Raw genomic sequence first — 18,426 nt, 5'->3', positions numbered from 1 at the left:
TGGGCAGGAAGGCGGGGAAGTACTGTTCTTTTGTAAATGGCAGATACTAGTGTTTGTAGTACTGCATTGACCAGCAACAAAGCAATTAACAGCATGGGGAGTTTTTCTGAGGTGCGGGACAAGTACTAGTACAGACCAGTTCCTTTTGAGCGTGGCTGTGTGATTGATTTTTTTTTTTTTTTCCCCCTACCCCACCCCTCCCTAGACAGGGAAGGAGAGTTCCTTGGCACAACGGGCTTTTCCCTTTTATATGAATGAGAATTACTCCAAGGTGCTGACAGACTTTTTCTTGGAAGTGCTGAGCTGTTGAAATATGCCCAGCCCAGCTCCATCTGTGCAGCATACTTATGTCTGTTTACTCAGTCCATTGACTGGAGCACAAACATCAGCCAGTGGCTAAGTCTGCTGCCTCTCTGCATTTTGGGGCTCTTGTTGCTTAGAGATGGGAGCAGATGCAGCAACCAATTTGAGAATGAATTTTTCACCTCATTACTCTTACCCTTGTTAGTGTGGCTGGAACTAGGTGTTCTGACCTGAAAATCTCTCAGAAAATTGCTTGAGAAGCAGTTATATTACCTGTTTTGATCAAAAATGTCTCAAAGGTTTGGACCCAGATCACTTTCACCTTGTTTTTAATTTTCTCTCTAACCTATGGGTTACACACAGACTGAGTTCCTGTGAATTGTCATGGGCAGAGGCTGGGTATGGATGCTGTTGTATGTATTGTAATGTCAGAATTGTGGCAGCTGCTTTAGATAGCAAGTAAAGTCATAGTCCAAAAGTTTCAAAAATGTGTATAAAGCCTGGCTTCTAAATTCATATGAAACACCCACTTCTGAAAACCCTGGCTGTAGTCCTGGACCCAAAGAGTGTACAGGGTAAATGGAGTATGACACAGGCAGAACATAAGGAGACAAACACCAGCAAGGAGGGGCCCATGAATAAGCCTGTGGGGCTGCTAAGGTGACTCATATCATGTTAGTGTCAAGGGTGGTGGTTTGGTAACTTTGTGTTTATCTGGGTCACTATTGGAGAGATGGAGGTTGCATGCTATATGAGAGAGGCTGTGTGTAGGCATCCTTAACTGTCTCTTTAGTGAGCTGTAGCTCACGAAAGCTTATGCTCAAATAAATTTGTTAGTCTCTAAGGTGCCACAAGTACTCCTTTTCGTTTTGCGAATACAGACTAACACGGCTGCTACTCTGAAACCTGTCTCTTTCCTGATATTCTGTCTGACTAGCAATGAAAATGCCACGCATGGCCCCTCCTATACTGAAATAATTGTAACTGGGTGAGGCCTGGGGAGAACTGCAGGAGCTGTGGTCCTCTCTGGCAGCTCAAACTTATTGCAGTGCACATTGGTAATAATAAACCAGGCTGACAGCAGGCCTCCCTTATGCACTCCTCTGCTTCTTTCAAATTCCTCCCCATATGACCAAATTCAAAGTACTCTTAGAGGGTGTGTGAGAGAGGCTTGCAGCTCTGAGTCTGATCTAGAGCAGAATCCACTTTCACTCATAAGTGGGGCTAGGTCTGTGATGCAATGTCAGAGCACTGGGGAATGCTATGGGGGCTTAGATATGAGTGTCATTGGTTACAAGTGGATGTGCTCTGACACTTATGAATTGCAGGTAATAGGATATTTTTCTGCTTGGTGTTGCCACTCTATAATACAGCAAGTGAGCATTTCATGTGTCTATAGCTTTTCATAGAAAGAGAAATCCAGCAGCCTATTAATACCTTCATCACCGCAAATGAGAACAGAAACAATAAGGAAACTGGTCTTCAGAGGTGAAGGTAAAGCCTTATAAGAATAAAGGTTAGAATCTGAAACAATTCTAAAAGTAACCATTAGTAAACCTTTGTGATTGCCAGTGCTCATCTGGACTGAGTTTGCACCCAGAGTTGTGACTTGGGCTGTGGGGCAGTGGTCTTCAGAGTTCTTTTGTATGACAGTTTATCTCAGCAGGAGCCCTATCTTGTGGCCAGAGACCCAGCATTTCAAAACTTGTCTCTAACTTTGGACCTGTGTCTTTATGCCCCCAAACTTGCATTTCCATGCATAGATCGGGAAGTTAGACATTAGGCTGATTTGCCTGCATAAATTCTCTTTGGGGCGTGTAATAGCTATACATGTAAATGTGGGAACTAGTGTGAGGGCCCTTTCCTGCTGTGACCCATGAGCTGTATGTAGAAAGGTGTGAGAAGGGGGGGAAAAAATCAGAGAATGAATGCTGTGCATATAGGTATTGCCATTACCAGGGGATGCCTCCTGCTCTGGGGCAGTGTGGATGTTACATACGCAGTGTGATCATAATGAGAAGGGAATTTAGAGGTGAGCTGGGAACAATGAGACTGAGATGAGCTTTAGGTAAGGAGATCTGAAGAGCTTGATATTCATTGCCCAAAGTCCAGATGCTTCTGCACTAATGTCTCCAGTCCTAATGAGTTGAATGTGGTGTGAGGAGCCCATTCTGGCTGGTACAGGAACTGACTGGTGAGTGCGTAGATGTTTGTGTATGTAAGTCCTGAGAAAAAACAAAGTGACTTCACCACCCCTCCAATTGCAATGACCTATAGTGCTGCTTAGGTTGGGAGTGCAAATCCTAGGGGCCTCGCCCTCTGCTGCAAGAGCTAATTCTGTGCAGCCATAGTTCTGGTGAAGGTTGCTACTTCATATGTTTTTTGTTTTTTAAAGGCAGTGGATGGAAACTTGTCAAGATGAATTTTTATTCAGACTAACTGCTCAAAGGAGTGGATCCTTTGAAGCTGATGGTGATGAGGTTTCCAACCCTTACAAGATGGGTCACAGGTATTGAGCTATGAGTTGCTTGTTTCCTGGGCTGTGGCTCCACCCTTATAAACTCCAGCCAATGGGTGGAACCCCACCTGGGTGCATAAAGATACTATCTGACCTCAAATGTGTGTGAGTCAGTCACCCTCCTTGCTGCCCTTAGTCCTGGAGAAGTGTGAGTTGGTCCTACCTGTCAGCTGTGGTAGAGGGTGAAGTCTGCCCATGATGCCTGAGGAAGGATGCTTCATATGAACAGCTGTGTCAGGGCAAAGGGGGATAAGATGTGGGACCCTGTGTATGAAATTTGCCTCCTAATTCTGAAACCTTCTCTGTAACAAATCCTTGGGATATAATAAAAAACAAATGGCAGGCTGTATAGTATCTTTGATAAGCTAATGTCTGAGCCTGCTCAATCTGTGTTTCCTGGATGTCCTGAGCTGCAGGGCTGACAGATTGGGGAGGAGAATGGGAGGGCAACAATGGCTGGTGATGGTGTTCCCAGTTCTGGGAAGCTGGTCAGACAGACTCTGCCTGTTACAGTGCAATGCAGAGATCTCTAGGGAGTGACTTAGATTTAGCCATTGTAAGCAGGCATTTGTAAATGGACACAGAGCAATCCATGCTGGTGGCTGACTGCAACACAGGAATCTAAGAGCACAGGGAGCTCAAGCCAAACTATTCTGCACAGGGAGATAAACATATGTGATAAATTACCACAGAGGGCCTTTTATAGATTGTAGCAGGGAGCATCAAGAAGAAAAACAGCTGTATTTTAAAATGAGAATAGGATAGAAAGCAAGCTTATGTCCTTTGCTGCTGTTCTGTAATGGGGAAGGGTAGCCTTGTGAGTGTCTTTATTACTAAGCAGTATTCGGAATATCAAGTTGTTGGTTTTTTTTTTTTTTTTTTTTCCTGGAGAAGGGGAACTGGAACTTCCCCTGGCCTTGATGGAATGATACTTTCATAGTGAACATTTCTCTAGGGCTTGGAAGGAGTTCAAATTAAATAGCTATTAACAGAAAACCAAGTTTTAGACATTGACTAAAAATGCCTCTCCCAGATGCTCAATTTCAGTCTCTTGGGATTTCCCATGAATTCTCTCCAGTTCTCCCAGCAAAAACCAGGAAGTCAGAACTTTTATTTCTAATGTTAAAAAAATAAAAGAGAAAACAACCCAAAAACCCAAGCATACACAGCCCTTTCCTGTCACATTCATATACTATGGGGAAACAAGAAGACCCAAACATGCTTTTCTTTGTTTTTACTTTGTAGCTCCTCTTTACATGGAGAAGTCTCAGTACTGCAACCCCAAGCATTCAAAACACTTGTTAGGCCTTTAATCATAAAGTCACATGTGCAGGATTGGGACTATATCTTGAAAAGTGATTACTCTTAAAGGGACATAGAGGTCATGGTGGTGACTGGCTGAACATGGGCTCTCAGTGCTAAGAGGCTAACATAATCCTTGGTTGCATAAGCAGAGGAATGTAGTGTAGGAGTAGGTAGGTGTTTTTTGTCACTGCATACAGCATCAGTGAGACCATTACTGGAATACTGTGCCCAGTTTTGGAATCCACACATCAAGATTGGAAAGAGTTTAGAAATGAGGTACAAGAATTATTCTGGATCTGGAAAATCTCTTACATGATGGAAGAAGCTCCAGTATATTTAGTTTATCCAAGAGAAGGTAAAGAGGTGACATGATCACTGTCATTAGTATCTATGTGAGGAAAGAATTTCTGATAGTGGAAGGCCCTTCAATCTTGCAGAAAAATGCATTACAAAATCCAGTGGCTGGAAGCTGAGAAGTTACACAAATTCAGATTAGAAATAAAGTGCAAAATTTTAATGGTGAGGATGATCAGCCACTGGAACAGTTTACCTTGCGATGTGGTGGATTCTCTGTCACTTGGAACCTTTAAATCAAGATTGCCTTTCTTTCTAAAAGATGTGCTGTAGCTCAGCTACAATTTAGGGCTTGATGCAGAAAGTGCTGGATGAAATTCTCTGGCCTGTTATGCAAGAGATCAGACTAGATGAAATGGTCCCTTATAGCCTTGAAAATATATGAAAAATAATAAAATTTTGGGTCTCTCTGCCTTTTTATGGTTCACTTTTTCAAGTCTCCTCTTCTGCAACCATGAGAGCTAGAAAATATTTTTTTTTTTAAATAATGAAAGCTGCTGATTGTGTAACTGCCGGTCCCTAGTAGCTGGAGCTTTAAGAAAAACACTGAACATCAAGAGTTGGCAACACTGATGGGGAAACAGGATATGGAAGGAGGATAGCACCAGTGCCCTTTTCCTGGTCTATTTTGAAGGTTTTCCTTTTAGGACCAGCTCTTTCTTCCCTTCCCCACCCCGCTCCCCCACAAAAATCTCAGGTTCAGATAATCAAGTGGTCAGGGCCAACAATTGGGGCCAGGTTTTCTAGAGAGTTCATCCAAATATGCTGAACTCTCTTGAAAATCCAGCTATTTGTTTTAGTACTTTGGAAAGTGAGCCTTTCTCAAAATTCTGCCCTAATGCAGAGAGGAGCACAGGTTCTGCCTTCCCTCCTTGCCATAAAAAGACTTGGATATAATGGCAAAGACTGTTTCGCTTCTTCAAGCACATTACTAAAAACTGCCACCAACCACTATGGTTGAAGTGTCACCTAGGCTTGAGTCTTGCTTCTGTGCTGTGTAGAAAAAGCTCTTTGTGTGATCTCTGTTGCTTTGAAAGAAAACCAAGCCATGAAGCAGCTGTGTTTGTGGAGTACTTGCCCTGCTCCAAGCCCTTCCCGCAGCAGCTGTTGTAATTCTGTAGGCTTATTTAGGTTTAGGGTATTACTGAATTTAAATAAACAGGAGCTGAATTCCCTGCCTGGTGACAAGGACCAGCTTCTTTCTAGAGTAAGACAGAGAGGTTACAGTGTGACAGGTGTTGTGTTGTGGTGCAGATTTAGGCCACCACACCCAGAGCTGCAATTTCATGCCTGGGAAGAGATCGCTTTATATGTTTCCAATGCACACCTCCCTAGGACAGTCAGTTGACAGCTGTTCTGGATGTAGGTATCTGGGTGTGGACATGTCCTACTGCAGAACATTGCAGCATGCCCTGCTGCCACCAAGTTGTTTTCTCACGTTTCCCCAAAAGTAGAGTAAGGGCTAGTCTGTGCTATATAGTGCAGCTGCAGCATGTCTGGTGAAGATGCTCTTTGCCAGCGGTCACCAACCCATAGATCACGATCAACTGGTCAATCCTGGAGCCTCCAGCAGTCAATTGCGATCTCCAGTCACTAAAAGTCGGGCGGTGAAGTGGGGCTAAGGCAGGCTCCCTGCCTGCCGCGGCCTCCCACTGCTCCCAGAAGCGGCCAGCATGCTTCTGCAGCCCCTGGGGGGCGGCAGGAGTCTCCATGCACTGCTCCTGCCTTCAAGAACCACCCCCGCAGCTCCCATTGGCTGGGAACAGGGAACTGTGGTCAATGGGGGCTGTAGGGGTGGTGCTACCAGGGCAGGCAGGGAGCCTGCCTTAGCCCCGCTGCGCTGGCGACCAGGAGCTGCCCAAGGTAAGTGCTGCCTGGTGGGAGCCCACACCCCAGCCCTGAGCCTCCTCCTGGAGCCACCACCTCAAATCCCTCCTGCACCCCAAACCTTCAGCCCTGAGCCCTCTCCCGGAGCCAGCACCCCGTACCCCCTCCTGCACCCCAACCCCCTTCCCCAGCCTTTAGCCCCCTGCTGGAGCCTCCATCCCAAACCCCCTCGTCCACCTCAGCCCCCTCCCAGAGTTTGCACCCCTCACCCCCTCCTGCACCCCAAACCTCCAGCCCGGAGCCCTCTCCCAGAGCCAGCACCCCAACCCCCTGCCCCAGGCTCCACCTAAAACCCCCTCCCACACTCCGAACCCCTCAGCCCAGAGCCTGCACCCCCTCCCAAACCCCTGCTCCAGCCCAGTGAAAGTGAGTGAGAGCAAGCGACGGAGGGTAGGGGGGATAGAGTGAGCAGGGTGGGGCCTCGGGAAAGGGGTGGGGGAGATCATGGGTTGGACTTAAATTCAAAAAGTGATCTTGTGCATAAAAAGGTTGGAGACTACTGCTCTGTGCTGATGGGAGAGAGATCTCCCATCAACATAATAAATCTACCTCCGTGAGTGGTGGTAGCTTCTCCACTCTTCACAAAGGTGCTTAGGTCGGTGTAATTTACGTCACTCAGGGAGATGGCTTATTCACACCCCTGAGCGATGTAAGTTATACCGAAGTAAGTGGTAATGTAGACCTGGCCTAAATCTCTAAACATCATAACTGCTGCTCCTGCTCTGGGATGATTCAAGGCCCTGGAGATGCATTCCATACGAAAGTTTGTAACGAGAAATAACCATGATACATAACTGAGCCAGATGGCACTTACAGGAGGACTTCAAAATATAAACATGCAGGAGATCCCACCTTGGCACTGACTGGCATGCCTGCCTTATTACTGGGAAAAATGGATTTGTTTTCCTATTGCAATGCACGTATGTGAGAGCTCGTTTCTTCAGGTTTGGTCTAATTTTTTGCAGCTCAGCAAGGTCCCTAAACAGCAAATAAAATAATAATATTGCTTTATTTATCAGTCTTAGAAGTAGACACCTTCTGGCTTTATGATCTTTGAACAATTGTGGCATTGTACAAAGTGCTGGGAATAACTCCCCTAGAGTTTGAGGGACTGTGATGCAGTTAGGATGCTGAAGAATGAGAAATAATATGGAAGTGAGTGGAGATCAGTATCCTGTGGGTTGTGTGTGTTAGAGGTTGGGGGCATTATTAATCTATATTAATCTCCCCTTTTCTAGCTAGTAGACGGGACCGAGGTGTATACAATTCAGAGGTGTAGAGAAGGGTGGTGAACACAAAGTTTGACATGGAAACTCGTTGGAAAATACGATCGTGAAAGAGTGGGCAGTGGGGGAGTTAAAGACAGACACCTTTACGCAAAGGGTAATTAATGTGTAGGGAAGACCTGCTCCCAAAGGCAGCAAGAAAAGCTGCAGCAATGGCCATGTTTCTTTTGGTTTAAAAGCTAGTTATTAAGGGCTTTTCTATATGGGGAAATTTACTGGCAGAACTGTAGTGATATACTTATAACTACCTGTATGGGCACTCTTATTCTGGAATTAACGTGCTTTTTCCAGTGCGCGACATACTGGTATAAATACACTGGTAAACTTCCCTGTGTAGGCAAGCCTTGATGGGGTAACACTAAAGGCAGCAGAGCAGATGAGCACTTTCACAGCCTCATTGCATCCCAGTGTACTGTTGTGGAAAGCCAAATAAATTATTGAATAATTAACATTTTCTTCCATTTCCTAGATCCAGAGGCCAAAATATTTGGTGCCAGGGGCTTCTCAAAGCAATGTTCTTCTCTTCCTTCCTTCTTCCCCTAGTCCAGTTTCAGCAAGATGTTTTGTTTGTTTTTTCTTCCCTCCTCTCCCCCCCCCCCCCCCCCTCAGCTGCCCAACATGTTTGGTGATCTTCGTTCCACGTTCATTGCTCTGATGATTGGCTCCTACGCGTCTTCGGCTGTCACTTTTCCTGGAATCAAGGTGAGGATGTGGAATCCTGAGCTATGACAAATCTGGCTCCTCAATTCTGAGGTTGCTGTCTTAGACTCCATGCTGCATGATGGTAATTAGAAAGGGTGGTGCTAACCTGGGATATATGAGACCTATGTTCATTTCCCTGCTGTGCCACAGACTTCCTGTGTGACCTTGGGCAAGACATTTTAAATGGGGATAATAGACCTTTCCTACCTGACCTGAGTGTTGGGAGGATAAATACATTAAAGATTTTGAGATGCTCAGATAGTACCTCAGATAGGTCTATAAACTGGCCAGGATGGTTTTTAGAAGTTCTGAGATGTTTTCAGTGAAAAGTGTACAAGACATAGGATTGTAGTGGTGTTAAAGAAACAAAAGCATTTTCCACCTTTAGTGATATAAGTAATCTCTGGAGTTGAAAAATATAAATTTTAAATCCTGGAATCCATGGGACTGACTGTAATAAAATATCAACTTTTGATTATTATCTGGAGGTGGCTGTCCACCTTCAGATAGTGATAAGACTAATTAGAGAGTTTCGTGGAGAGCTCTGAAAGGGAAGGACAGCCAATAAGTCTGTGCTATTTAATACATTGGTACTGGTGCTCACTGACAAAGATTCATCCGCAAAGGCAAAATTAATACGGTTTAGCTTCTATAAATCCAAGACTCTTATGGGTCCAGACAGTAGGTCAGACCAAGTTATACCAACCATGCAGCAAAGTTCCTAATGGGTTTCCTAAGAAGATCTAGATGTAACTTCTCAAATGACTGCACATTAACTCCTCGCTTAACGTTGTATTTATGTTCCTGAAAAATGCTACTTTAAGCGAAACAATGTTAAGTGAATCCAATTTCCCCACAAGAATTAATGTAAATAGGGGGCGTTAGGTTCTAGGGAAATTTTTTTTGCCAGACAAAAGACAGACAGACACACACACAGAGTATAAGTTTTAAACAAACAATTTAATACTGTACACAGCAATGATGATTGCTGAAGCTTGGTTGAGGTGGTGAAGTCGGAGGGTGAGATATTTTCCAGGGAATGCCTTGCTGCTAAATGATAAATTGGCACTTGGCTGAGCCCTCAAGGGTTAACGTGTTGTTGTTAATGTAGCCTCACGCTCTACAAGGCAGCATGAATGGAGGGAGAGGAGACAGCATGACAGAGAGAGACAGAGACACACTGTGTGTGTGTGTGTGTGTGTGTGTGTGTGTGAGAGAGAGAGATGCGCATTGCCCCTCTAAGTACATTGCCTTTTTAAGTAGATCAGCAAGTTGAAATAGCAACTGCTGCCAGCCAGCTCCCTCCGTCCTGAGCCCTGTCATGTCCCCCCCACTTCTCTGTGGAGATAAGGTACAGGAGTGGGGAGGAAGGGGATACCCTGACATTAGCACACCACTTCTCTCTCCTCTCCCCTCTCCGCCCCTCGCACACAGCAAGCAGGAGGCTCCCAGGGGAGCAGCTCCAAGGCAGAGGAAAGGAGCAGCACAGGGCAGTGGGGGAGGGACAGCTGCACTGCCTGGCAATTGCTAGCCTGCTGGGCGGTTGCCACACAGGGAACTTAGAGGGCTGCCGGTCCACCCTGGTTCTAAGCCCCCACCATCCAACTCCAACGGGCTGCTCTTTCTGCAAGCAGTGGACAAAGGAGGTGGCTGCCAAACAACGTTATAAGGGAGCATTGCGCAACTTTAAATGAGTATGTTCTCTAATTGATCAGCAACATACAACAAAACAACCTTAACCGGGACGACTTCAAGTGAGGAGTTATTGTATTGTTTCTGACAGAGCTGGGTATCAATTTCAGCAGCAGCTCCTTTTTTTCTTGTAACTGATGTCTTGTATACATAAATTTGTGCAAAAAGAAAAGGAGTACTTGTGGCACCTTAGAGACTAACCAATTTATTTGAGCATGAGCTTTCATGAGCTACAGCTCACTTCATCGGATGCATACCATGGAAACTGCAGAAGACATTATATACACACAGAGACCATGTGTGTATGTAATGTGTATATATGTGTCTCTGTGTGTATATAATGTCTTCTGCAGTTTCCACAGTATGCATCTGATGAAGTGAGCTGTAGCTCACGAAAGCTCATGCTCAAATAAATTGGTTAGTCTCTAAGGTGCCACAAGTACTCCTTTCTTTTTGCGAAGACAGACTAACACGGCTGTTACTCTGAAACCTGTCATAAATTTGTGCAAAACTTTTGTTGTGCTTACATGATGTCACAGAATTCCTTCCTTCATTAGATGTCACCTTGCAACCCTGTTTTTAAATGCCACATGCTTTCCCCTCCACCTTCTTCCTGAATCCACTTCAGCAAACATTAGAGTGTAGGATATTTTATGTGCTAATGATATTATTCTGTTGTGAATTCCAGGTTATATATGATTTTGGTGTCTCTTTCATCCTCATTCTGATTGTCTGGGCATCCTGTGCAGGGCTAGTTTTCTTCAACTGTTTCTTCAACTGGCCACTGGAGCCATTCCCAGGACCAGAAGACATGGACTACACGTAAGTGTCTCCTTCTGCTCTTAGGAATGTAGAAATTGCTGGACTGGATCAGTCATGGAGTCCAATCTCCGAGAAAGGCTAGCATCAGCTGCTTCAGAGGAGGATACACTGTATTCCTAATCTTAAATATTTATGGTTGACTTCTAGCTAGTGAGACTCTGGATATTCAGGGAGGACGGTGTGTTCCAGCCTCTCGGACTCACTACAGCAAACACCCTTCTAGCAGCAACTTCATTTCTCTACTGAGGCCGTTCCAGCTCTGGCACCTTTGATGTGGCAATAAAGCAGAGAGAGAGAGTTTTCTCTTTGGTAATTGGATCTCGGGTTCTTTGGGATTTTATAGGTTCAAATCAATGTCTGGAAATCCATAGTCAACCTTCCTGCATCCTGTGACTCCAATATCCTTAGATCAGTCCATGTATCTCAGCCCTGCTTTGCAGCTCTTACTCTCTTTTTTTCTTTTTTTTCCCCCTCCTCTCTTCTGCCACACAGAGTGAAGATCAAGTTCAGCTGGCTGGGATTTGACCACAAAATTACAGGGAAACAGTTTTACAAGCAGGTGACCACAGTGGGACGTCGTCTGAGTGTGGGGAGCTCCATGAAGAACTCCAAGGAGCTGGCAGCTCAAGAGGGAAACAAACTCTGTCTATCAACAGTGGACCTGGAAGTGAAGTGTCAAGCAGACGATGCAGGTATTGTCTCTGGATTTGTACATGTGACATTCACCCTAGCGCAAAGGGCCAGGACAAGGTCAGTGCACCACTTAACTCCTCAAAATAGGAGCTAAGCAATACTTAGGCCTTGTGCAGGCCCTTACATGTGGTGAATTTAACCCGTGTGTGCAACACATCATTGTCCAGATAAGTATATATTGAGACCACATAAACCCCCCCAGATGCATGCACGGACCTTGATGGCATATGTTGCTGCCCTGGCAGATGTCTGGGTGCTGGTGAACATTACATAGACAGTACATAAAGTATGAACTGCTATAGCTAAAGACTGACGTGCTAAATTCTTATAGCTATTCGTCGTTGTCCTCCCCACATCATCCCTTTTTTAGGGAGTCCCTTCTGTAGAAGTTAGTCACCGGTGCTGAACTCCCCACTGGACTGTCCCTAGAGTATTGTGTTTATGTAATGTAGCCAGTAGAAGACTATGGATCTAAACAATCCAAAGTCTGTTCTGATGTCCTATATGTTTAATAGCCATTACCAGAGGCTGCCTCATTCAGAGACTCTCCTGTTTCCTCTGCAGCATCTCCGTCCTTTATGCACAGTGTCTTCAGCCCCATTTTGCTACTCAGCCTCATCACCATGTGCGTCACTCAGCTGCGGCTCATTTTCTACATGGGGGCCATGAACAACATCCTGGGATTCCTTGTGGAGGGAGACCTGGAGACAGGTAGATTAATACCAAGAATTCTCACCTCTTCCCTTGAAACAGGGAAATGACCCTGACCGTTCACCTACCAGGGATGTTGGTTTCTTATTAGTCACCAGATGCCATTCTGTTTATCTGCCTGTCACCAGCTCAGTGGTCCGAGTGTAACCGACAGCTGCTGTCATGGTCTGATGGGTGGCTGGAACATGCTAAAAGCAGAGGGGCAACAAGATGTCAAATAAGAAGGTGCACGCTCAAATATCAAGTTATTTTCAGCCAAGCTTTTATTAAATACTTTCCATGTCGTGTCCTTAAACAGGGGTTACCAAGTTTGGCCGGACAGGGAGGGCCATAACAAAAACCTGTTCCACTGGGTATTTTTTATCATGAGCAAGCACAAAATACAGAGCAGCTGAGTTCAACTGCAGATAGTTTTAAAAGTAGATTGGATTTTTTTTTTTCCCTTTCTGTAACTCATTCCAAAGCACTGAGGGGAAATGATGTCATGATAGCCTTGTGCATATTGTTGTGTGTCTGGGAGGCTGACTGGCAGCTTCTGTTCTGGGATTTGTTTGTGCCTGATTCAGTGAAGGAAGCCAACAGGAAAGAGTACATTTAGTTTACAGTTTACTTATAAAAGTACCCTGAATTGCAAAACAAAATATAGCTCAATTTTGTCTTGTGCAGTAAGATCTGGTTTGGACTTGTTAAATCTGGAATTTTGTGAAGCTGATCAATCAAGAGGCACTCTTTCAAAAACAATCATGAGACACTAGGGGAGGAGAGGAGAATAAATTCAAGAATTTCCAAATGCCCCGGCATTCCATGAATTGCTTTGTTTCTTCAGTCCAGTGCTTGACAGACTGTAGCATTTGGCTTTTTCTCTCTCTTCTGGCTCAAGAGGCAACATAGACATTAAACTCTGAATAGTACAAATCCCAGGGTTGGATGCCTTTCCCAAAATGGGTTCCATGCTTCTCACTCACTTAACACTTCTTCTTTCACTTCACTGCATCCGATGAAGTGAGCTGTAGCTCACGAAAGCTTATGCTCAAATAAATTTGTTAGTCTCTAAGGTGCCACAAGTACTCCTTTTCTTTTTGCGAATACAGACTAACATGGCTGCTACTCTGAAACCTTCTTTCACTGTTACTCTCCTCCATTTTGCTTGTTTTACTGCTTGAGGTTAGTTCTAGTTTTATTTTTAGTCCCAACTTTTTTTTTTTTTAAAAGCACAAGTGTTAGGTTTTGTGACAATTTCTAATTTATTCTCTTGGTACAACTCTTACTTGGACCCCATAATAGTTCAAGTGAACAGATAAAACTCTAAAATGCTGAGAAATGGGTTGTGTCCCATAGACCTGGTATCTGTTTATGTGCCACCGTCTGGATTTCTCCTGTGGTGCAGCCTGGACCCAGTGTGCTAGCTGCTGTCTTAGAGTTTCCATAGTATCTGGAAAACAGTAGGGTTGTCCAAAGTCTTAGTATTGTCTGGGTTGTGTCTGCTTGGCTCACATGAAGAGCTCTGAGAAGGATGCAGAGGTGTAGAAATGTGCTTTAGGGCAGTGGTTCTCAAAGCCGGTCCGCTGCTTGTTCAGGGAAAGCCCCTGGCGGGCCGGACCGGTTTGTTTACCTGCCGCATCTGCAGGTTCGGCCAATTGCGGCTCCCGCTGGCCGCAGTTCACCGCTCCAGACCAATGGGGGCTGTGGGAAGCAGCGTGGGCCAAGGGACGTGCTGGCCGCCCTTCCTGCAGCCCCCATTGGCCTGGAGCGGCGAACCGCGGCCAGCGGGAGCCGCGATTGGCCAAACCTGCGGACGCGGCAGGTAAACAAACTGGTCCGGCCCGCCAGGGGCTTTCCCTGAACAAGCAGCAGACTCGCTTTGAGAACCAGTGCTTTAGGGCATGGCTACACTTGCAGATGTAGAGCACTTTCAGTTAAACCCACCTTCGGAGAGCGCAGTAGGGAAAGCGCTGCAGTCTGTCCACACTGACAGCTGCAAGCGCACTGGTGTGGCCACATCTGTGGCACTTGCAGCGGCTTTGGGAATGGGACTTATGGGCAGCTATCCTACAGATCACCCCTTCCCATTCTGGCTTGTGGGAAGGGTGCGGGGGATGCAGGGCATTCTGGCTCCTGTCCCGATGGGCCGTGATGCATTGGTTCGCATCCCAGGAATCCCTGTGCTTCCGTCCACATTTGGCGCCATCTTTCAACGTTTTTTGTACTGCGCGCCCTGTCTTCCCTTTTGGTCTGCGGGAATGGAGCCCGAACTGCTGAGGAGTACGCTGACGAGTCTCGCCGGCATGTTGTGTTTGGCAGTCGAGTTATTCCTTATGATCCAAAGTGACAGTGAGGTCTCCGACGATGATATTGACTCAAGTAACACATATGACACGAGTTTGATTCTGGTATTCACAGACATGCTCACCACCGTGGAACCCGGCTTTTGGGCTCGGGAACAAGCACTGAGGGGTGGGATCACATCGTCATGCAAGTCTGGGATGGCGAGCAGTGGCTGCAGAACTTTCGGATGAGAAAAGCCACTTTCATGGGACTGTGTGAGGAGCTCGCCCGCACCCTGTGGCGCAAGGACACGAGATTGAGAGCTGCCCTGAAAGTGGAGAAGCGGGTGGCTATTGCAATCTGGGAGCTGGCAACTCCAGACAGCTACCGATCGGTCGCTAACCAGTTTGGAGTGGGAAAGTTGATTGTTGGAATCGTGTTGATATAAGTTTGCAGGGCCATTAATTGCATCCTGCTCAGAAGAACTGTGACTCTGGGTAATGTGCATGACATTGTGGATGGCTTTGCACAAATGGGTTTCCCTAACTGCGGAGGGGCGATAGATGAGACACATATTCCAGTTCTGGCACCAGCCCACCTAGCCTCCGAGTATGTTAAATGGAAGGGCTATTTCTCTGTGGTTCTCCAGGTGCTTGTGGATCACCGTGGGCGTTACATTGACATTAACGCAGGCTGGCCAGGAAAGGTGCATGATGCACACATCTTTTGGAACACTGGCCTGTTCAGGAAGCTGCGAGCCAGGACTTTTTTCCCAGACCAGAAGATCACTGTAGGGGATGTCGAAATGCCTATTGTGATCCTTGGAGATCCCGCTTACCCCTTAATGCCGTGGCCCATGAAACCCTACTCAGGGAGCCTTGACAGCAGCAAGGCGCAGTTCAACAACAGGCTGAGCTGGTGCAGAATGACTGTGGAGTGTGCTTTTGGCCGTTTAAACGGCTGCTGGCACTCTCTGTATGGGAAGCTGGACCTGGCCGATGACACATCCCTGCGGTTATATCCGAGTGCTATACCCTCCATAACATTTGTGAAGGGAAGGGTGAACGATTCACTCAGGCATGAAACTTGGAGGTTCAACATCTGGAGACTGAATATGAACAGCCAGAGAGCAAAGCTATTAGAGGGGCCCAACGCTGGGCTGCAAGGATTAGGGATGCCTTGAGGGAGCAATTTGAGGCTGAAAGCCACCAGTAATGTCTGGTGCCCTGCATGGGAGTGAAGTGCAGTGGTTCCAATGTTAGTAGGAATCTGTGTTTGCTACGTTGACTTGCAGTGTCTTGTTTCTTTCTTTCCTGGGCTAAGGTATCTTTTACCTTATGCAATAATGTTTTCAAAGCCAACAAATCCATTTATTGAAAAGAAACACAACTGCTTGGGAAACAGAGAGGGCAAGGGGATGGGGTGGGGAACGGTACGATCACAGGTTTGCGTATGTCCTGTTATCGTACTCGGCCTTCCTGTCTGGAGTGCTGCGCAATGAGTGCTGTACTGCATGGTGACGGGGGTTGAGCGCAGAGGGTCAGGGTCGTAGTTTTCAGGGCTGGGTGGTGAAGCTACAGGTGTTGGAGGCAGCTGGTGGCGGTAAGAACCCGGATGTTGGGGAAAGTGGGTTGGAGGTGACATGGGGGCACAAGGGAAAGAGTTCTGGGACAAGAGCTGTGGGGGGGAGGGGGAGGGGGCAGGCGCGGTCGGGCTCCACCCGCAGTGCTACGAGCGCCTGGATCGAGTCTGCTTGGCGCTGCATGATGCTCATCAGCCAATCCGTGCTTTGCTGCCAGAGCACAGCGCTTTTCTGTCGGCGCTCCTTATTCTGCTGGCGGATCCTCTTTTCACTGTCCCACCACTCCTGCACTTTTTGATTTTCGTTACTTGAATGCTGCATCACTTCATGCAACATGTCTTCCTTGCTTCTACGTGGCCTCTTTCTGATTCTTTGTAGTCTCTTGGCCGGTGATAACACGGACGGCTGAGATCTCAAGGTTGCATCTGTAAAGGCAAAATGCAACACTTAACAGAGGCAGCATTGTTCACACCAGACAGAGCAATGATTCCCCTGTACTTAAGGGCAAGCACAGTCTACATAATAGCATAATTTGCCCGTCCCAAAGTAAGCGCACATAACCCATGGGAGCCCCAAAATGGTGAGTAAGCACAGGGTCAAACATGACTGATTGTTTCACAGCTGTACTGTCCTCTGGGTTTCTGTGCCTTGGGGAGAGCCAACAGTGGGAGGGGGCCCCTATACCGAACACTATCCCCACGTTTTCCACAGGAGTTCGTCCTGGATATCTTGCTGCTGAGAGTGACCTGGGAAGCAAGGGAGGGTCTCCTACTGCAATGTGGCTTCTGCCCTGGCCCATATGCAGCTTGCCTGTGTGCAGCAATGGTCTCCCCACCCCGCGCAGCACAGTGGCAGGGACACCTTAGCCTTACTGGGACAAGGACCACAGTGGCTCTCCTGAGAAATCTGTGCAAGCACATTGCCCAAGTTCTGGATGAGACCTTTGAAGAGATCACTGGGGCCGATTACCACGATGTGAGAGAGCACATCAACGCCCTATTCCACATCGAGGCATGCATGCAGCCCTAACCTTCCTCGCCCCAAGAGTCCGCACCGAATAACTTCCTTCCCAAAATAAAAGCCGCTTACCGGGAACCTCCTTTGGTATTTGTCCTTCCCCAAGCACCGGCCGCCACAACTGGCTACCTTCCTCCTGGCTTGAGAACAGCTCCTGGCTACATGCATCTAGGGATGCCAGGGTGTCTTCCTCTGCCTCAGCACCCTCGTTCCTGCTTTGCTCCTCCTTCTCCTCCTGCCTTGTTGAACTGGGCTCTGAAGTGTCCATGGTGGTACTTGGAGTGGAGATGGGGTTGCCCCCAAGTATCGCATCCAGCTCTTTGTAGAAATGGCAGGTTGCAGGGGCAGCACCGGAGTGGCTGTTTGCCTCGTGGGCTTTGCGGTAGGCATTCCGCAGCTCCTTCACTTTAATCCTGCACTGCAGTGCGTCCCAGTCATGGCCCCCTTCCATCATGTTCCTTGATATCTGTCCAAAGGTATCGTAATTCCTATGGCTGGAGCGCAGCTGGGACTGGACAGCTTCCTCCCCCCCAACGCTGATGAGGTCCAGCACCTCGCAATTCCTCCATACTGGGGATTGCCTGGCGCGTGGAGGCATGGTCACCTGGAAGGATTCACTGAGAGCACTCCATGCCTGGCTGAGCAAACAGGAAGGGGATTTTCAAAATTCCTAGAGAATTTAAAGGGCAAGTCTGATGGTTGGTCACTTGAGGGCAGGGCAGTAGAGTTCAAAGTGATGACCAGAATGGCTAGAACAGGCATTGTGGGACACTTCTGGAGGCCAATCAGAGCGCACTAACAGACCAGGGAGTCCACAGTGGTGCCGCGGTGCTCCAGTGGGGCGCACCAAACATTATTCCACTCGCTGAGGTGGAGTACCCAGAGCGCTCTAGCCGCGGAGTCAGAGCGCTCTACGTGCTTTGCCAGTGTGGATGGGTAGTGAGCTAGTGCGTCTAGGGCTCCTTTAATGCGCTCTAACTTGCAAGTGTAGCCAAGCCCTTAAAATCAGAAATGTAGGGCTGCAGGGATCAGGTGAAATCATCAAGTCCAACCCCTTGCGTAGTGGCAAGACCAAGCAAATCTAGACCATCCCTGACAGGAGTTTGTCCAACCTGTTCTTAAAAACTTCCAGTGATGGGGATTCTACAACTTCCCTTGGAAGCCTGTTCCAGAGCTTTACTACCCTGAGAGTTAGAAACCTTTTCCTCATAGCTAACCTAAATCTGTCTTGCTGCAGATTAAGTCCATTACTTCCTGTCCTACCTTCCTTGGACATGGAGAACAATGTA

At 47.0% G+C, this 18,426-nt stretch overlaps 1 protein-coding gene across 1 annotated transcript in view; it reads left to right on the top strand.

Annotated features, from left to right (window-relative positions):
* The window catches only part of SLC43A2 (solute carrier family 43 member 2), a 52,868-nt gene that overhangs the window by 14,895 nt on the left and 19,547 nt on the right, over positions 1 to 18,426 (top strand). Inside the window, exons 5-8 of the mRNA XM_077836657.1 lie at positions 8,263 to 8,355; positions 10,736 to 10,869; positions 11,362 to 11,561; positions 12,127 to 12,273. Coding sequence (XP_077692783.1) covers positions 8,263 to 8,355; positions 10,736 to 10,869; positions 11,362 to 11,561; positions 12,127 to 12,273 — 574 coding nt within the window. The remainder of the gene's footprint in view (positions 1 to 8,262; positions 8,356 to 10,735; positions 10,870 to 11,361; positions 11,562 to 12,126; positions 12,274 to 18,426) is intronic.

The sequence above is a fragment of the Eretmochelys imbricata genome, chromosome 17, assembly GCF_965152235.1.
Source record: "Eretmochelys imbricata isolate rEreImb1 chromosome 17, rEreImb1.hap1, whole genome shotgun sequence".
Classification (NCBI taxonomy): Eukaryota; Metazoa; Chordata; order Testudines; family Cheloniidae; genus Eretmochelys; species Eretmochelys imbricata.
This window is presented reverse-complemented; position numbering and strand designations above follow the sequence as displayed.